The sequence below is a fragment of the Argentina anserina genome, chromosome 4 (assembly GCF_933775445.1).
Source record: "Argentina anserina chromosome 4, drPotAnse1.1, whole genome shotgun sequence".
Classification (NCBI taxonomy): Eukaryota; Viridiplantae; Streptophyta; class Magnoliopsida; order Rosales; family Rosaceae; genus Argentina; species Argentina anserina.
Window position 1 is genome coordinate 21,453,489 of NC_065875.1, and position 21,246 is coordinate 21,474,734.

The following is a 21,246-nucleotide window of genomic DNA, read 5'->3' on the forward strand; positions in this document are numbered from 1 at the left end:
TGAAGAAGAATGATGGTTCACTACGGTTGTGTGTGGACTACATGGAGTTGAACAAGGTGACCAACAAGAATAGGTATCATTTTTTTAGGATTGATGGCTTGTTTGATCAGCTAAGAGGGGCTACAATGTTCTCTAAGATTGATATGAGATCCAGTTACCATCAACTCAGGGTGAAGGAGGAGGATATTCCTAAGACGGCTTTCAGGACCAGGTATGGACACTATGAGTTTGTTATCATGCCCTTTGGTCTGACAAATGCTCTTGCCGTTTTTATGAGTTTGATGAACCAAATCTTTAGCCAATACTTGGATGAGTTTGTGGTAGTGTTCGTTGATGATATCTTGGTATACTCTAAGTCTCAAGAGGAACATGTGATGCATTTGAGAATTGTGTTGCAAACTCTAAAGGAAGTAAGGTTGGATGACAAGCTTGAGAAGTGTGAGTTTTGGAAGGAATAAGTTAAGTTCTTGGTCATGTGGTCTCTAAGGATGGCGTGTTAGTAGATCCATCAAAGGTGGAGGTAGTGAGGAGTTGGAGTCGTCCTAAGACTCCTACAGAGATTCGCAGTTTTCTTGGGTTGGCAGGTTACTACCAGAGATTCATTGAAATGTTCTCTAGTATTGCGTCGCCTTTGACCAAGTTGACTAAGAAGGATGTTCAGTTCGTGTGGACAGAAGAATATGAGGATGACAATTCCCACTAGTGGGGGTGGTTATGTCATTTATAGTGATGCATCGCATCAAAGCTTAGGGTGTGTGTTGATGCAGCATGGAGGCGTGGTTGCTTATGGCTCTAGATAGTTGAAGGTTCATGAGAAGAACTACCTTACTCAAGATCTACAGTTATTTTTGCCTTAAAGATTTGGAGGCATTACTTGTATGGTGAGAAATTTCAACTCTTTTCTGATCATAAGAGTTTGAAGTATTTGTTCTCACATAAGGAGTTGAACATGAGGCAGAGGAGATGGATGGAACTCCTTAAGGATTATGACTTCACTTTGGAGTATCATCTTGGAAAGGCAAATGTGGTTGTTAATGCCTTGAGTAGGAGACCGAGGGGTATGATAGCTTATCTCATGGTTCAAGAATGGCTTATGCATGAAACCGCATCTGAGTTTGATCTTGTGCAATCAGGAGGAGAATCAACGATCTTTCTTGGTAGTGTTTCAATGTAGCTTCCACTAATTTCAAAGATCATTCAGGGTCAAGCACAAGATAGATTCTCACGAGCTAGGTTGGCAGATCTCGTGGTAGATTCGCTTGATGAATGTCCATTTGAGTGGAGAATTGGATTTGATGGAGGTTTGAGGTTTGAGACAAGATTGTGTGTTACAGATTGTGCAGATCTCAAGGAAGAGGTCTTTCGTGCAGCACAACGATCTCATTATATAATGCACCTAGGGAGCACCAAGATGTATAAAGATATCCGTAGAAAATTATAGCAGATTGGGATGAAAAAAGACGTGGCTGAGTTTGTATCAAGGTGTCTTACTTGTTAGCAAATTTCCATGGACTTTGTGACAAGATTTCCTTAGTCCAGGAAGGGTCACAATGCAATGTGGGTGATTATTGATCGATGGACGAAGTCGGCACACTTTCTTCCGGTATCGATGAAGTACTCAGTGGAAGTGTTAGGGAAGTTATATGTGGATGAGATAGTGAGACTTCTTGGTGCACCTGTTTCTATTATTTCTAATCGAGATGCACATTTCACTTCGAAGTTCTGGGGTAGTTTACAGAAGAATTTGGGTACTACCTTAGATATGAGTACAACATTTCATCCTCAAACTGATGGGCAGATAGATGGGTGAATCAGGTGATGGAGGATATGTTGAGAGCTTGTGTTCTTGATTTTAAGGGAAGTTTGGAGGATCACCTGAAGTTGATTGAGTTTTCCTACAACAATAGTTACCATTTTAGCATCGGCATGGCGCCTTATGAGGCTCTTTATGGTAGACTATGTAGATCACCTATCTGTTGGGCTGAAGTTGGTAATGAAGGGCTAATGGGTCCTGAAGTTGTTCAGGAGACTTCAGATAATGTCTTGATTATTCAAGATATGATCCGAATAGTCCAGAGTAAACAGAAGAACAATGCAGACTTAAAAATGAGACATGTCGAGTTAAATTCTTATAATTTCTTGTAAATTATTAGGCTTGGTATTTCGAATAATTATTAGGCTTAAGAGTTGACTTTTAATCCGTCGCTCATCTCTAAAAACTTCCTTCATGAAATTTGTAGAGCTCGTCATCACGAGTTCGTAGACATGTGGCACACCATAATTGCACATCGTGTTTGAAAGTTGTTACAACTGAAGTTTGGTTGTCGTTTTTGGAAAGAGTATAAAGGGGCATTTTTGGAAACCCCAACTTTCCAAAATCAGAAACCAACCCGCAACATTCCTTTTTTTCCCGTACCCCCATTTTCGCACCCAGCTTCTTCTCCGGCGATCTCCCTCCTCCGGCTGCTGTGTTTGACACCGCCGGTGCGTTGGAACCACATGGTTGAGCCGCGTCAACCGGTGGTAGTGGCACCGTACCCCACACCGTGGTTCAGCCGCCACCGAGAGAGCACAGCTGCGGCACCGTCGAGCTCAACATCGCCAGCGGGGTTGGGGCACGAGGCGGCGACTGCAGGTCTTCCCTTCTCCTTCTAGATGCAAATCCACCGACAGAGGGGCTCGAATCGAGCTGTTTCGCCTCCGATTTTCAACCTTTGATCTGGGTTTCTTGCGGCGGCATTTCCGGCGGTCACCGGCCAGATTAGAGCTAACTGCAGGTACGGTTATGATCTACTCCTTGTGATCTACGTTTTTGATGTTGGAAATTTTGTGGTTTGTTGAAGTTTAGGTAGAGGTGTTTATGGTGGGTGTGTCGCCGCCTAGGGCGGCACGTGGGAGGAGGTGTGGTGGCAGGGAGTGGGTATTAGGCCCTAGGATGGTGATAGGAAGAAAATTGGTTGGTTTTGATGGCTGCAAGTGAGGCCACACGCGGCTGCATTGGGCGGCGCGTGAGCACCACGCACGGCTGTCAGAGGGTGGTGCGTGAACCCCACCCGCTACTATCTAGGGTGGTGCATGAACAATGTTTTGTGAACAGTAATTCGTGTACAGTCATGAACAATAATTCGTAAACCCGTGTGTTTATGAACAATGTTGTAACTATAATTATTATTCTCCTGTTTTCTTTTATGCGGGTCGTTTTCCTAAGCATGTTGTTATGCCACTAGGTGACCGATGAAACGAGTGAGAGAATCTCTTTTAGTGTTGTAGAAGTTGCACGCATGAAAATAAGGTGAGTAAATCTCACTATGACAAGTCTACCATTGGTGGTGACTTCCATTTAAGATGCATTTAAGATTAATAAAATGATTTCTCTAGATGGAGTTGTAATAGCCCGATTTTTTGGGACGATTTAATAGACTATTTCTAAAGTTATAAGTTTTCGAAAATATTAAATCGTGTTCGTTCCGCTTTGTGACGTCGGAAATCAAAAACGAAAACGTTATCGGAACGTTATTAGAAAAACGTTACGTTTCCGCAACGCGTATGTCGACTTTTACTCCGTCGATCGTTTGCGAAAACTTCCTTCACGGAAGTCGTAGAGTTCGTCAATACGAGTTCGTGGTCACGTCACGCGTTCTAATCGGACGTCGTATGTGAAAGTTATTAACGACGGAAGTTAGTTTCTGATTTGGAAAAGGGGTATAAAAGGAAATTGTTCTGAAGTAGGGTTTCCATTTTTAGAAACCCTCCTCTCTTCTCTCACCCGCGCCTCCCTTTCTCTCCCTCACCCCTCGCGATTTTCTCCCCCGAGCCCTCTCTTCCTTCGGTGCCGATCTCGCCTCTCCGAGCGCCGTGAGTCTCACAGCCCATCCCAAGGGCGCCGCTCAGCCTCCTGCAGCCACCCCTGGATGCGACACGCCGGGGTGCGCCACGCCGAAGCTTCTCCGAATCGTACCAAGCTGCTGCAACTCGCCGTTGCACGACCCATCATCTCCGACAACGCAAGAGCTTGGAGGAGGGCGCCTTGACACCGATTCTTACCTTTGGAACCATCTACAAGCGATTGGGGGGCCAAATCACATCAACTCAAGTTCATTCCGAGAGATGGAACACCGCCGACGATCCGAGCTTCTCCGGTGCTAAATCGGAGTTCTAAACTTCAATTAAGGTATGATTTGATGTAATTGATGGGTTGGTTGTGATTGTTGATGAATTTTTGGATTGATTGGAGGAAGATCGGAGGTGTGGGAGGAGGAGGGGTTACCGCCGCCTGGGAGTGCGTGTAGGTGCGTGTGTTAGCCTAGGAATGGTTTGAGACCGTAGAAAGGAGGAGGAAGAGGAGAGAAAGGTTTTGGGGGCGGCGGTGGCGTGATACGCGCCGTGGTTGGTGTCGGCGCGTGTGCCCCACGCGCTGCCACAGTGAGTGGCGCGGCCTGCCGGAGGTGGCGCCTGCACCCCACGCGCCGCCACGTGCGGCGGCGCGTGAACAGTATTTCAGAATGGTAATTTTGTAATTTATTTTTACGTGCGGTAAATGTAAAAGTGATTTACATACAGTAAATGTAAATTTATTTTACATACGGTAAATGTAAATATAAATTACTTTCAGTAAATGTAAAAAGTAATTTCAGAAGGGTAAATCAGTAATTAATATTTACTGAAACAGTATTTACATTTGAAATAGTATTCGTACATGCAGAAATACGTAAAGAGTATGTACTCGTACATGAATACGTAATGGATATGTATTTGTACAGGAATATATGAATAGTAACACCAGAAATTGCTGAACAGTAACAGATTATTACTGTTTCGGCATTTAAAGGTTTACGAAACGTTTTTAAATTCTTTTCTTATCTTTTCAAGGTGATCAATAAATCAAGAAAAGAAATTATCTTCGGAAATTGTGGAATTACGCTCGAGTTGATAAGGTGAGTAAAATCTCACATATTTACGAATCTACCCTTGTTGAGATTCAAGATGTTGCAAGAGTTTTTAATATTGAATTACGACATGTATACGATATAGTGGATTACATATATATTGTATAAATGGTAATAAGTACATATATATATAGTTTGCTATATTATATACTGTTATGAATTTATTGAAATTGGCCATTTCGATGACGAGAATTAAATATTGAGTATGTGATTTAATTTGTACAATTTGAGGTGTGATTATTGTACGTGGTTTTAACATGGTGTTTGTTAAAACCTTTTTGCTTCGGACGTGTTTATAAAATATGACATGTATATGATATAGCAGATTATATATATATATTGTATAAATGGTAAATAGGTACATATATATATATAGTTTGCTATATAATATACTGTTATGATTTTATCATGATGATGTCATTTTGATGACGAGATTGTATATCGAGCATGTGATTTTGATTTGTACATTATGATGTGTGATTATTGTACGTGATTTTAACATGGAGATTGTTAAAATGTTGATTTGTCTTCGGACTTGATTTTTGTACAATATGATGTGAGATTATTGTACGTAATTTTAACATGGATATTGTTAAAATGTTGATTTGTCTTCGGACTTGATTTTTGTACAATATGATGTGAGACTATTGTACGTGATTTTAACATGGAGACTGTTAAAATGTTGATTTGTCTTCGGACTTGATTTTTGTACAATATGATGTGAGATTATTGTACGTGTTTGGCAAGTCGGAACTTAGCCTTTGGCCAGGCGAAAGTTACGATACAGTTATAGCTCTAGTCTGTCTGCCGGAGTACTGCATGTGAGGTAACATGTGGTTATCGGCTCATGAGTACTCATATTTTTGGATGTTGGGTAGCAGGTGGTTGCCCAATATCGGCGGTGTACTTCGTGAGGGGTAACAGATATGTACCAGCGTTCATTAGTACCCGTATTATAAATGCATTTGGGTAACCATAAGGGTTGCCCAATTTCTCATGAGCACTTTCGTTTTCATATTTTGGACAACCAGACGGGCCGTCCATCGACTCATGAGTGCATTTATATTTGATGTTTTTGTGGATTTTCGTATATATTGATATGCGAGTTTTATTGTTGTTTTTACTCATACAAGCTGTAAAGCTTACCGAGTTTGTGTTTACAATCCCGGTGCACCAATTCGATGGTGTAGTGGATACTCCGCAGGTGTGGATTAGCAGGAATTGACGGATCGCTCAGAGGACTTGAAGATATTTAGTTCCAGCTTGTGTGAGGATTTTGTGCGACTTTCATGCGAGGATTTATTTGTGAGTTTTGTGAGAGATTATGAGGATTATTACATTTCCATTTTATGTAATGTTGAATCATAAATTTGGTTTGTAATAATTGGTTTTCTGAGTTGTATTGAGAACTCAGTGATGATCCACTGTGCATTTATAATGATTTCGATTCGTTGAGATTGTTTTAGTGTTGTACGACTTCGAAATTTTAGGGTCGTTACAGGAGTGAACGGTGACGCCGATATAATATAGTGAGTTCTGTATGTGTACAAAAATGGTAATTACAATATATATGGTTTTCTATATTATGTGTTACGGTTTTTATTAAATTATGTAATTTTATTGTTTTCGATTAATTTTGGCGGATGAGATCGGAAAGGGAGATAATGAACCTTCCGGTATAATGGATTATTGGTGTGACTTGTTATATATTATTGTGTAAGAGTCACTTGGTTTTAGTACATAAACATGCATGGATTGTTATATTGTACGTGGTTTTAACATTGAGTCTTGTTAAAACGTTTTCAGGTTTTCAGACTTGGTGATGACATTTAAATTGGGAACCAAGTCTTAGCCGGGTGTTGGTTGCGATCACTTAGAGCTTTAGTCTGTCTGCCGTTGTACGTCATGAGGGGTAAGCAGATGGGCTGTCTGGGTCTCATGAGTACACATGTTTTAAAAATGTTATTATTGCATTTCTTTTGTATGTGATGTATGTTTAAATGTTGGTTTACTCATACGAGCTAAAAAACTTACCGGGTTTATGTTTACAATCTCGGGACACCAAACCAATGGTGTATGGGATAGTGCTGCAGGTGGGGATTAGCATGCTCGGAGAGCTTACATTGAGGATTTTCTAAGGGTTTCCCTCTTCTGTTTTTGGTGAGAATCGAGTGAATATTACATTTTCAATTGTCTTATTGCTTGTGTGTATAAATTGGTGATGTATTATTCAAGTCGACTGAGTCATACTTTGAACTCAGTTTCGATACACTGTTGTTGTAAGATAATTTCAATATATATGAGATTATTTTAGAGTTTTCATGGCTCGAATTCAAATTTTAATCATTCGAAATTTCGGGATCGTGACAGGAGCAATTACATCATTTATAATAGATGACAGACTTCTTCATGGGGTGCTTACACTTGCCACAAGCTACCATGGCTTGGAGTACTGGATCTTCACTAGAGAGAGTGACATCATAGTCATGACCAGAAGGTCCAAAACGAAAAGATTATTAAAGGGAATTTTTAAGTGCACTCAAGAACCCCAATTCTGCTACACTTTGACCCCATTTGGGAAACTTGTCAATGCATTCCATAAGCTCTGACTCTTCAAGTCTTACCATGTCCATGGCATTGGATCCTCTCCCTATAACTGCCCAGTTCTTATCATTGTCATCCATATCTAGCAGTGCTGACACCTCATCTAGAACATGGTCAGTAATTTCAGGCTTTCCTAGTCGAAGTTTTGATCTATTTATGCATTCCAGCCTAAGCCAGAAGAACTGAGATTTTAAAAAAGACAATACACTGCTTAAGTGTTTATTATCAACCATGGTTATAAGGTTCCTCATTTGCTGACTTGATCTCCTTTTGCAAACATACACCATCTCAAGATTTACTCCAGCACTAATTATAGTCTCCATCTTACCAGTCAATTTTAGGATCCAATCTATGTTGTTGCTCCCATAGATGCAAATATATCTTTCTTCTTCTACCTGAAATCAGTGCAATCTTATATCAGAATATAAAAAACAAAAAACAAAAACCAAAAAAAAATTGACCAATGACCAATATGAAGTGAAAGAACAGTGAGGTTTCAAAGTTAAGAATCATTACCCACTTGGTTAAACGGTGGTCAATTGCATCAACCATAAACTGCAAGGTCCAGTTCTGTTCTTGCCAAAGTTCTTTTGCTCTTGATGCTGAAAAAGGGTATGCAATGACGCCCCATATAGTTAGCATGTCAAGTGCATTATTGTTGATGACATTCCCTTGTGAATCCAACACCACCATGATTGGCTCGTTTTTGTAGTTCCATGCTTCTTTTATAAATGTCACCACTGCAGAGCTAAGAAGCCAGGGTTTCCTTATTGAGTACCAAGGAAAGATACTTGATAGGAAATTAAAAAAATTCGCATCAGCAGCAGTCCATTGAGTGGAAACTGGAATGGGGATCCACACGATCTTGTAACTTCCTTCTACATTTTTGTAGTGAGGATGATCATGTGTTTGCTGAACCAGCAAGAGTGTTTCGTCTATTGAAAGGAACTCTGGCCTTGAAAACAAGAGTATGACTATCTTGCCTTTCAGATCCGGTAGACCAAGCTGTTAACAAATCCGAGTGAGATGGTAACTGTTTGAACTTATATTGTAAAGAGTCAAAACTAGTTTCCATTTCAGCAATATGCAGTTCTGTTGAAGAGAGTATAGTATGAACTATCAGGAATTATAAAGTTTAAAGCATCTCGATTTTTAACTAGTCTTATGTTTAGATGGTGTCTCGAACTAGTACATTACAAACCATACCTTTGCCTGTGAGGAGCAATCCGTGAGTGGTAAGTCATCTGTCATACCGAATAACAGGTTAAGCACCTCTTGGTTGTCCACCTGAGTTTCCTTGAAGACATTGATCAGCTTCGTATGTAGCTTTGTCTCTGCAAATTTTTCCACAGATGTCATGATAATTAGGTAGGTACCGGTATAGCTAGTCCCAGAGCCACAAAATAAAAATCAAGCAAGGATTAATGTGCATCATATTGTAAACATTAACTGGTAATTACCTGTTTGCTGATGACAGATTTCCACCTGCTGTCTGAGGTGACTGTAAATGCTGCGCAGCCGATACACCAAACTTAAGATCTCCCACGTTGTAATTATTGTTGAATCTGAATACTTCAAAAGAATTAATTCATTCATTTTATCAGTACAAAGCAAACCAATTAGTAAAAAGGAAAACAATTAACTAAAGCAGTAAGTTAAGAGGCTGATCAACGGGGAAGGAATACGAACTTGCTCAGATTTCATGGATGTTGAGTCTGTGATTTGCGAAGAGTATCTCAAGATTCCTCTAATGATCCAGTAGACAGCTATGTAGATGATATATTTTGTAGTATTCTTTGCCTCATGATCCAACTCCACATGTGAAAGGGATAGCTTTTCAAATTTAATGATATACTTTGTTACATCCACCATTGCATTGACTAACAAACTTAAAGCTTTGAATCGAGGTTTCAAAGGACTCAAGTCAGCAGGCAATTGCTTAAGCATTGTGACTGATAATGCCAAGGGGTTACTAGAGCATAGCTGCATTAAAAGCCTGAATTCTCCATAACTTGCTACAAAAGATGCAAGTACTAGTACCACTTTTGCATCCCACTTATAACTTCCAAGCAAATCAAATAATAGCATTGTCCTTGTGTGTAGATCTTCTTCAGTAGGCCATTTGCAAAGTATCTGTCATTGTAACATATTGATCAACACTACAGCTGGTATCTGAACTATATGATGTAGAAATAGGTTGAACTGCATACCTCATGTGAAATCTTACCGAAGGTCTTCCCAAGCGGTTCTTCTGATCGGTCCACTCCCACGTTGTTTACTAAATTTACATCATCAGGAACCTGATAGCAAGTGTTTAATTAGATCAAAAGCTTACATAATTGAGACAGAAAACACGGACATCATGCACAGATGTACTTGTTCTACCAGACCACATGTACTATATATATAGATATATATATATATCTGCAGTGCATTTCTCTACATCGGTTTTATTCAGTAACAATCTTGTTCTAAGGGACCCAAAAAGAAAAATAAATTCTTGTTTAAAATGTACTGCAGATGTGTTACAAATGAGCAATTACTTCATCAGCTGAAGTGTATAGCATGATGTTCTCCACTGCACAGAGAAACAGGTCAGAATCAAAATAACGACCATCGGGATCATGGCTAAGCAGTAGCTTCTTAATCAGGGCTTCTTCTCCTAAAGATGATATCGACTGTGGCAAGAAGGGATCACTTCCCGGCATGCTCATGCTGGTCAAGGTGATATTAGTGAACCAACGGAGAAGTAATGCATGAGTGAGCTACCATGAGCTAGCTTATCAGCTTTATGCAAAGTAGTAAAGATGAAGAAAACCCGGTGAATGCTACAACTTGGTTTAAACTGAAAAAATCTAGCTCTCTATCTCTGTCTCACTGTTTTACAATTTCTAAAACTAATTCCACGAGACCACCTTTTGAGAAAGGTTGCTACTTCAAGATGTTTGTGTACACCAGACTCAAATTTAAAGCTTGTTCCTTTAATTTGCACTTTGCTTTATAGTAGTTGTGAGGAATGCAAGAGCAAATATTCTGTGGTGCAGTCCGAGAATATTGTAATTTGTTACGAGTGAAGTACTTGAGGTATGCCTCGAAGCAACATCTCAAAAACAAAAGGGCCTTCGGCCTTCAAGGAGTTCAAGCCATAGATAATAGATATTACAGGAGTAAAGGTTAATTAAAGGATATCAAAAAAAGATAAACCTGCAGACTAGATATTAATAACATGTCTCCATATATATTGAGACACTGTTCAAGTTTCACATTTCCCTAAATTAGTAACATTTAACTGTAGTATTGCTTTTCGAGCTTAAAGTTGAAGTCTTGGAAAATCTGATTCATTGGTGTGACTGAAGTGATTCTGAGGTTTAGTCACTTGAGCTACAAGTTATGCCTGAACAGCAGAGAAGGGATCAAGATTTTCAATGCATGCAGCTCTATTGAAAACCCTTTATAAAAAATATGTTGATTTTAGAGATTTTGTTGCACTTTAAGCTAGCCTTCCAAATTCACATAAAGCCGGAAGTTCTATAGTAATCCTCCGCAGTCAGGACTCAAGAACTATTAGATTAGTCACTAATTTTTCATTCATCTCAAACCATGAACTAATCCAAGGACAACTACGTTTTTGGGTGATATTCATACCAAAGTGCCATGAATGCTATCAGATAATCAATTTCATCTTTGGCTGCATTTGGCTGAGTAACAACTAACTAAAGAGGCGGTCTTTAAGGGTTTATAGATGCAATTTTCAGCTTATGATTGGAAACTCATATGTGCTTCTGACAAAAGCACTTCCAACCACTGTCAACTACCATTTATTACATGGTGTTTAGCTTAATTTTCTATACTCCTTGACCGCGTTTAATTCAAAGCCTGCAAATGTCCCCTACTCAGTAATCAAGATTCTCTTAATTACTATTACTAACCACCTTTTAAATCACTCTCCAAGTTCCAACAACCTTTATCAGCAAGCAACATCTTCAACTTTAATCACTGGGTCAAAGTGTCAAATTATTAGGTGATATCATTAATTATAGGTCCTTACCAATGCAGTTCATATTGACCTCTGCTAATTAAGTACTAACCAAACCAATGCTTGGCAGAATAAGCAAACATAAACCTGACCAAATTCATGGGTGTTTCCTCTGCAATGATTCTGAACTGGCTACATTTCTGGGATGTAGCAGCTGCCTTGTTGGGCCTGTTCATATGTAGTTGCTTGCTTCAGAAGTTTACCAACAGAAATGGTCCAATGTTATGGCCAGTTTTGGGGATTACACCCTGTTTTTTTATAAATGCACACGCATTGTATGATTGGGCTACCATGGCTCTGATCAAAGCAGGGGGAACATTCCACTACAGAGGAGTGTGGTTCGGAGGGTCCCATGGGATCATAACACTTGATCCTTCAAATATTGAGTACATGCTCAAAACAAGGTTCAGCAACTTCCCAAAAGGCAAGTATTACAGGGAGAGGTTTCATGATTTTCTTGGGGATGGTATTTTCAATGCAGACAATGAGCTGTGGAAGGACCAGAGGAGGTTGGCAACTTTGGAGATGCATTCCAGTCGTTTCATGGAGCATTCGTTTTGGTCCATGCAAGAGCTGGTGCACAAGAAGCTGTTGAAGTTGATGGAGAAAGTGGTGGTATCAGGGAGTTGCATTGATCTTCAAGAAGTGCTTCTTCGGTTTACTTTCGACAACATTTGCTCTGTAGCTCTTGGAGTTGATTCAGGGTGTTTGGACCTTGATTTGCCCCAACTTCCCTTTGTGAAGGCCTTTGAAGAAGCTACTGAGCTCACTGTGTTCAGATTCATGGTGCCACCTTTTGTTTGGAAGCCAATGAAGTTGTTTGGAATTGGGTTCGAGAAGAGGCTCAAGGAAGCAACTAAAACAGTGCATTGTTTTGCTGAAAGTACAGTGAAGGATCGAAGAGAAGAAATGACGAGGCTCGGTAGCTTGAAAGATCGTTTTGATCTCTTGTCAAGGCTTTTGGAAAACGAAAAGCAACATTTTTCGGATAAGTTACTGAGCGATTTCTGCATAAGTTTCATTTTGGCTGGAAGGGATACAAGCTCTGTAGGATTGGCATGGTTTTTTTGGTTGGTACAGAAGCATCCTGAAGTGGAAAACAAAATCCTCAAAGAAATCAATGAAATTTTAGGCCAGCGCCAATGTAACCAGAAGGGAGAACCAGATGGTGTAACAGTTTTTACAGTGGAAGAACTAAAGAAGATGGTCTATTTACAAGCAGTGTTGTCAGAATCTTTAAGGCTTTACCCACCGGTGCCAATTGACATCAAAGAAGTCGTAGAAGATGATGTGTTTCCAGATGGTAACATCGTCAAAAAGGGAGCTCGAGTTCTCTACTGCATTTACTCCATGGCTCGAATGGAGTCGATTTGGGGACAAGACTGCTGCGAGTTCAAGCCTGAAAGATGGATTAACAATAATGGTGAGCTAGTCAGTGAGAATCAATTCAAATATGCTGTCTTCAATGGGGGTCCAAGGTTTTGTTTGGGGAAGAAGTTTGCTTACATGCAAATGAAAATGGTGGCTGCAGCCATTCTGCTCAGATATGAAGTTAAGGTTGTTGAAGGTCAAGATGTTGTTCCAAAGACGACAACCACACTTTACATGCAGAATGGCTTGCTGGTGGGTCTTAAGCCTAGGCTGGTGACTACTATTGTGTAATGCTTAAGGTAACCCTATCATAAATTTGAAGCTAAGTTGTGCCATGTATTTGGGCTATGAGAAGGTTCTATCCTCCCAGAATACTAAATCAAAGAATGCAGCATCATTACTGTTTGAAATAAGCTTAGCAGGCTAGCATCACATCATATTTACATTTAACTGATAATTACATATTTTCGTACATTTAACTGCTTACTGCCTTCACAAATAACTTATTTCTTTACAGATTTGTACTATTTTTAATACTTATGATCAAATAGTATATCTACACTTCATAACACATTCATTCCAATCATATCCAAGACAGAATTGACCTGGATAATGGGACTTGTAGGCTTGGAATTTATCGTGCTATCAACAAGACTGAACCATTGGCTTCCTGGGTCACATGAACTATCTTTGCTTAAGCATTTGCAGGAATTTGTGACGATGGTGTTGTCGGAGTCTACATCTAGGCAAACTTTAGTACCGTCTGGGGTCATAGACTGGAGGTGCAATTTAGAATCTGAAATGGTTTCCCATTGTGAATTTGTGCCCGTACAAATTATTCCAACTGCTGCTGGTTGTCCTAGTTGATCAGCTTGTATGCAGAAATATGTTCCTTTAAGCGCTAGGACCTTCCTGGATGAATAGCTCCAGGCTCCTGACTGAGAGCATGGACCCAACTTCAATGGCCCTGTGAAGCCAACTTTGAGAAGGCAAAGGCCTGTGGCTGGATGCAAAATAATCTTATGCTTCCTGGATTGAGATATTCCTGGCCCTGCAAACAACAAAGACACAATCTTAAGCTCGTTGTCTTTACAGCAATGGCATTTGATCACTAATGTGCAGTTGTAAATCAAGCAGTGCAACATGTCGTATGTATGAAAGAATTGGAACACTACCTTGGAGAGGAGATTGGATGACAGAAAGTCGCTGCAGCAAACTTGAATTACGAATTTCACCCCAGTTCCAGTTCAAGAGTCCATAGTACTCATTCATGCCGAGCACGCCACTCCTGAGATAATAACTTCCAACCAGAGTCCAAAGAGCATACTCAACATCAAATTCAGCAGCTGCAGCCAGGAAGCAGTTTAAGTACCTATTGTCATTCACATTGGTTCCTCTTTGGTCAACCCCAAACTCACTCACAAATAATGGGAACCCTTTATCTAGCAAAAACCCTGCCTTTCTCTTCACTTCACCCGATACACGACCACAGACTTGGTTGGCGTTGCCATCCGCCCATGCCTGACCATCTGAAAAACCATACCAGTGCACCTCATATACTAGTTTCTCGGAAAATGTAAGTTTTACTGGTCGGTTGCTAAGGAAAGACAAGTCTGTGTCATAACTCAGGCCAGATAGAATCACAAGCACATCTGGGTTTGCTGAGTGCACAGCCTCAGCTCCTCTCGGCATGTACCTACCGTACCATAGTTCATAGAAAGATAATGATTATGCTTCGAGGTTAATGTTCTATATCAGACATGTAGCATATTACGTGAACAAATTGAACTAAAACCACATTGTCGAACTCAAAGTAGAACAACATATCAAATTGTGTAGGGATCTCTGTTTCAAATGATCATCTTGAAACCAAAATGAACTTACTTGTACCAATCGTCAACATTCTGTTTGGGACCTCGCAGCTCATTCCTCAAGCTCATGCCAACCACATTGGACACGCCTTTGAACAACGTGGCCATCTGAGTAAGGCCCTTGATCCAAAGATCAGGGTTAAAGTACTTGTCCCCAAAGAAACCATTGTCATCAGAGCTGCTACAACACCAACCAGGCTTGCTTACGTGATTGTCTAGTATAACCATCACATTGTTGTTTCCAAGGTTGGAAACCACTTCCTACATGTCACATTAGTAATAGTAATAAGTAATTCCCTTGCTTAAATCAATAAAACCTATTTTGCAAGATTAGCTCGTATACTTTTCAATAATACAGAAAATGAATCTTATTTTATATTCAACATGTACATTCACTATAATGTACAGTTTATGGCTACAAGTTTCATTTGCAATCTTCTTGCTCTTTATTTTATTTTTCAAGGATTGGTTTTCGCCTAATCCCCCATTCCTTTTGTACTTTCCCTCTTTTGTCAATAAATTTTCAAGTAGCCTCTTGCTTAACCCAAAAGGAAAAAAATCTGTTTATGCATATACTACAACATAACGTAAAACATAATGTTGTATCTTACAAGATAAATACATTTGAAACCAATACTCACTCATAGTTCCAAGTTTCGTCAAGCTTGAAAACAAAATCAGTCACAGCTGAGAGGTAAAGTCTTCATTAATTGTGAAAAATAAAATCAGACACTACTAGGTGCTAGCTAAAGATTTCGGATCAATGTGAAAGGGTAAAGATAATGGTGGCGTACAAGACGCAACTAAAGAATGATGCCATTATTGTACATATTGGTCACCATCATTTCATACCTATCAGTCTGGCACTTGTGCTATATAATCAATTCTTGTCATATAACAAAGACAGTAGACAGACTCTATTATTCGTCACGCCATTGACGTACTTAGATAGCTAAAAGCCTAAAATATTAATCACTCAAAATGTTCTTCATTTAGTTGCTTCGCGTACTGGTAATCATAGAAATATGAAGTTGAAAATGGAGATGATGGTGATGGACTAATGGTAGATAACTAGATATATATATATATATATATAGGCCGTAGCTGATTATAGCTCTCCATTACCAAATCAACTTAGCTTAGATTAAATTAATCGAAAACGTAGCACAATAAGTTAACTTGCAAAAGACCTTATCATACGTACATGTGTAGATAACTGCGCGCAGAATATCATATATAATTCAACAGAAAATTAAAATATTAAGAAATGAAAGTGTAAAGTATTGTTCTTGAACGTACAGGTTTCATTTGATCGATGATTTACCTGGAAAGCTTTCAGCAGAGGAAGATCGATGAGGGAGGGGTTGTTGGACTGCACCCCAGCAATGGAATCTTGCAGTCCGAGACTCTGAAACGACTGACGAACAGTGACGGCGGCGAGGGAGTCGTTGGTGGCCAAGTAGAGCGGCCAAGTCAGTCTGACGCAGTTGAAGCCGAGGGCGGTGATACGCTTGGAGATGGCGTCGAGGGGCTGCTTGCTGAGGCCTTCAGCGACGACGGCGTCGAGATGAGCTACCCAGTTGACGCATGCGAGCTTCACGCGCTGCCCGTTCTCGTCGACGATCCACCGGGAGGAGGTGGAGAGCGGCAGGGCGGAGGTGGCGGTGAGGAGAGAGGCGAGTAAGAGGAGGGAGAGGAGAGTCGTCGCGCCCATTTTGTTGGGTGATCGTTGAGATCTTTCGGATAGGGGGGGGGAGAATAATATGAATGAAGTCGATCGTTGTTTATATATATGATCAATTGAAGGCCCACCACAGTGATGAGTCATACGTCAGGTACAATAATACAAAATTGCAAATATGCTTGCTTGGAATATAGAAATAGCATGGGAATTTTTCATGGAAGATCGATGATTTCAGTTAAAATACGTCAGTTATAACTCATATAATTAATTTCAGTTTACTCTTTAAATGTTCTACTTAAAATCAGTTTATCTTTTAAATTTATATTTTAATCAGTTTCTCCTTTAACTTTTAAAAGAGATAAAAAAATAACAAAATTTAAATTTTTTTAGTTAAAATGCGATCAAAAACTATTAAAATAAAGTTTCAAATCATAAATGGAAGACCAAAATAAAATTCTCAATAATTTACAACAACACTAAAACTTAAAAATTAGGTTTCGTAACATAATTATTGATATAATCCATATAAAAATATGAATTTTGTCATTTTTATGTCTTTTAAAAGTATAAGGAAAAAACTGATTAAAATAAAACTTTAAGAAGAAAACTGATTTTAAGTGTAAAATTGATAAGGGGTAAACTGAAATTAATTCTAAATTATAAGTAATGTAAAGTTCTCCCTCAGTTTTGTTTTCCCTGAGCAAGAAATAAACGAGTGTTATTTTGGTGGGGTGGATCTGATTGAAAACATAAATGAAATGCATAGATTTGAATGAAGTGTGTGGCTATGTAAAGATTTAAGTGGGGCTTTGAAGAAATCACTACATTTTGGTGGAAAATGTTGGATTGATATACCGAATCCTTAAAAATTCCTTTCATCTCATTGTTTTGATAAAGCTTCTTCAAAAATTAGCTTTTCAAAGCAAGACTATCACATTATCAAGTTCGATTTAAGTCGTAGAAACTAGAGACAATTTAATTTACTTATTTGCACACTTTTGAGAATACATTTGCTAGAGTGTTTTAACTGTGTTGTTTTGGTGTCATGCGCAATGAAAGCTCAGCATCTTTTAGTGTATTCATCAACTCAAATTACGAAGATCTGCCGCAACTTTCGATGATAGTCCTCTACTCCTCTAGTGTTAAGTACGTCTTTCATTATGTTTTTATTGTCAATTATTGTTAAATTGAGGTATTTTCTCTAAATAGTTCAAACACATAAATATACATTGTTACGAGTACATTTTACAAATAAAATCGCAAATTGTTACTTTGGTACCTCAATCCATATTTCCTTATTCATTTTCGTACATCAAAATCAAGCAATTTCGTGACTGATTATGAGAAACTCAGAAAAGAGTTCCACTTTAACTCATTGGCTAAGCACTTGGAATCTTGGACTGGATTATAAAACTTGAATGTGTTTAGAGCCTTGTTCAACTTCATCTCTCTCGTGAAAGGCAGTGTTTCCGTCCAATCAGTTTCCTTAGCCACTCATGAAGTTCAAACAAAACCTTTAACTTATTACACCTAGGAAACTTCAAATCGGGTTAATTAGGTTGTAACAGCTAACTAAAGTAAAGACAACAACAGTTTACCAGTAGCATGTAATTTATAGGTTTCGTACACTTACACGCACACACTGTGCAATAAGCAATATGGTAAGGTCATATAATGTAGGCAGGTAAATGGAGTGTTTGAGTCGACAAAGAATTTCATGTCACTCTTACTGCATTTGGGGACATTGCCGATCGAGCATGTTAATTGTGTGATGTTGTAAACACGCCAAGTTATAGACCATGGTCACGTAAATATAAGATCAAACAAATTAAGCAAAGAAGACAAAGAGGAATAAGATATGTCCGTGCTAGAGTTTTTGACGACTTATATGGAGTTTGACACACTTACAAGGCAATCCATATTATATCATGCTCCATATTGCTAACTATTTCTTCCAAGATAGCACATTGAATCTAGCTATGTCTTAACGCTAAAAGTAAACCGTCCAGAGGAAGAAAGATATTGCAAATGAAGTTTCATTGCCTCATTGATACTAGATGCATGCTTTGCACGAATCATATGAAAATCAAATGACAATATACCCCATCCTTTCCTTACTGAGTTCCGGTGCTCCAATCTTCTTGTGGGTACAGTCAGTATTACAAAATCTTGCTTAGCAGAATAGCACTCCGGCAATCATTCAATCTATTTCGACTTACAAGTTACAACCACTTTCGTAGCTCCATCACCTTATTTAGGAGCGTAGATTGTCAAAAGCTCCGCCAATTAAAGTTCCATTATTCTTGACCTAAAAAGACTTTGTGTTACATTTTAGTACGTGTTATATGCAACTGAACCATGTGACCCTCGGTGGATTCAACCAAAAGCAAGCAGGGGTATGAAGCTCCAAAGGATCATTGTGTAGTTCCATTCCGTACTATCACGTAGCACGGTAGGGACGAAGCCAATAACAACACTCATTTTTTGTGGGGATCATGCATATATACATTGTGTTCTTATGTCGTTATTGACACTTGTTTAAGTTTTAGTCTCTCTAACGCATACCAAATTAAAAAAAAGTGCAATACCGTTTCTTAGTATTAAGAATACGACGTCATCTTATGATGCGATCTTATTTTAATGCACTTTATTTGTCATATACACTAATTAAAACGCATGGAAGATTGAGTCGCATAAAACAGAAAGATGGCGCCTATTGACAATTGATATCAAGTTTTTGACTTTCTAAGGCCTAGCATATGTGAAAAATTGTGATAGCAGTTGGTAGTGTCATGAATACAACTGTTGGTACCCGAAATATCATGCACATGACAAGTACGTTTTTTTTAAATAGAACGCCAACTACGTCAAGCAATTCACATTATATCTTATGATTTTATAAAGGCTTAATTATAACTCGTCAAGCACACACTCATTGATGCGGACCCAAGCCGTATTCATGCATCATTGGGGCTTGTAGTAGTGGGCATGGTGTGGAAGGTTACGGAAACGCATGAACACTCCTTCATCGATTTATCATCGTTCATAATTTCGGTCTTGGGCCCGAAATTCAAGCCCAACGGTGTAAATCAGTAAGAGTATGGCGGCAATAAGAGAATTGGGCCTCCTCCTTTTAGATAATAACGTTATGGCTATATGACCAAAGCCCCACTTTATTTTGGCCCAAACTATTTCCTCCACCTCTGTCTTAATCTGCACACGCTCCTAAAATCTGTTTCCCCACACCTCTCAAATACCCGCATCAACCTCTTATCCAGCATCAATCTAAATTCCCCATGGTTATAAGTCGGAGCAAGCTTTCAAACTAGTCCAAAGTATCCTCCCATCTCTTGAAATTATGAATCCCCAATTTCATATTTTCTTCCAATATGGCATTCCAAATTTCCATAAGACGTTGAGCGTAGTGCCTTGGCTACCCAGCATCAACCACCATAGCAAATCCCAACTTCCTAGAGGGATCACCTTACGCAAGTTTGAAGAGCCACCCTAAGCAACCCATCTTTTCCTTGTCCTCAATGCATATATTAAGGGTAAATTGAAGAGAGATTGTTTTATGATTACATTCAAGCACCCAACACCTCAATTGTGAGCCTATAAAAAAGGGGTCTCAGGTTGGGAGGATCAAGGGGGAACTCAATCAAGCAAAAAACCTAGCCTAAGCATTCATGCACTCATACCTTCAAGCTGTAAGTTTCCTTAGCCATTTCCCTTCAAGAACTTCACCCTGAAACCCAGATTTGCTTCTAGAAACCAACCCTGCAAAACTTGCCTAATTCTCCCACCACCGTGCGTTTTCAGCTCCCACGCCAAGCTTATTCTGCAAAGCTCTGTTAGTTTGAATCACGCACAAAATTAATTCAATTCTTCAAGTTATTGAGTTAATTTTGGCCTAGTTACCTCCTAAATCAAAAGAACCCCTCACAACAACACAACATATGACACCATCAAATCTTTAGTTAAGTTATAGAGCAAAGGCAAACTAAAAATTGAGAATCAATCGATGGTGCAATTAATTTTAATATTTTCAAAGTCTACCTTTGGAAAAATATTACGATAGAGATCAGTGGTGCAGGGAATACAACGCCATCTAGCTTATAAGGTTATCAAATTTTATGAAAAATTATAGGCCTTAGTCACCCTAAAATTGAATAACAGTCGATGATGTGATATTTATGGCCCAATTGACACATGCTCAAGTTTTAGTGTTTCTAAGGTCTAACATTTGGAAAAAAAATTTGATATCAGTTTTTGAATCAAGGAATATGAGTCAATTTTACAAGGTCATTGTAAATGCTCAATCCACATAACTTAGAATATTGTCCACTTTAGTCCCATTGATATATGACTAGGAAGCTAGCAGGCATGTAAGTCACTGATCCCACATCGTCTGAGAGAGAGTGAAAGTTGTGTTTATATGAGTATGGTTAGCTTCCGATGGTGTTGACGTGTTTTGGGGTGTTGTCTCAATATCAAAATTGGGTAGATCAGTGGATCCAAAGCAGACAATATCCTCAACTATGTGGACTAGGCTGTTACATATGGTATCAGAGTCTGTACCTAGTTGGAAGTGTGTGACGAGGATGTCGGCTCCTTAAAGGGGGTGGATTGTGAAGTCTAGTAGGAAGCTAGCTGGTAGGTAGGTCACATCCCACGTCGCCTAGGGGAGAGGGGAAGCCTTGCTTATATGAGCAAAGTCAGCTTCGCATAGTGAAG

General features: G+C 39.2%; 3 protein-coding genes across 4 annotated transcripts; all 3 read right to left on the bottom strand.

Moving 5' to 3' along the window:
- Positions 1–7,346: 7,346 nt before the first annotated feature.
- LOC126791909 (protein SIEVE ELEMENT OCCLUSION C) lies at positions 7,347–10,246 on the bottom strand. Its single transcript, XM_050518404.1, has 7 exons — positions 10,094–10,246; positions 9,761–9,850; positions 9,240–9,683; positions 9,011–9,122; positions 8,757–8,884; positions 8,067–8,555; positions 7,347–7,945 (listed from the first exon to the last, which is right to left on the bottom strand). Exons 1-7 carry the CDS (start codon positions 10,115–10,117, stop codon positions 7,463–7,465), a joined length of 1,770 nt encoding a protein of 589 aa, XP_050374361.1. The 5' UTR covers positions 10,118–10,246; the 3' UTR covers positions 7,347–7,462.
- A 1,978-nt stretch (positions 10,247–12,224) lies between these two features.
- On the bottom strand, positions 12,225–12,938 carry LOC126792385 (uncharacterized). Its single transcript, XM_050518815.1, has 3 exons — positions 12,934–12,938; positions 12,644–12,780; positions 12,225–12,487 (listed from the first exon to the last, which is right to left on the bottom strand). Exons 1-3 carry the CDS (start codon positions 12,936–12,938, stop codon positions 12,225–12,227), a joined length of 405 nt encoding a protein of 134 aa, XP_050374772.1.
- Positions 12,843–16,591, bottom strand: LOC126791910 (glycosyl hydrolase 5 family protein-like). 2 transcript variants are annotated; one of them, XM_050518406.1, is made up of 5 exons: positions 16,153–16,591; positions 14,842–15,089; positions 14,133–14,653; positions 13,563–14,008; positions 12,843–12,985 (listed from the first exon to the last, which is right to left on the bottom strand). In XM_050518406.1, exons 1-5 carry the CDS (start codon positions 16,540–16,542, stop codon positions 12,980–12,982), a joined length of 1,611 nt encoding a protein of 536 aa, XP_050374363.1. In that variant the 5' UTR covers positions 16,543–16,591; the 3' UTR covers positions 12,843–12,979. The 2 variants fall into 2 exon arrangements, with proteins under 2 accessions (XP_050374363.1, XP_050374362.1); XM_050518405.1 differs by lacking the exon at positions 12,843–12,985 and having other exon boundaries at positions 13,337–14,008.
- Positions 16,592–21,246: the final 4,655 nt, after the last annotated feature.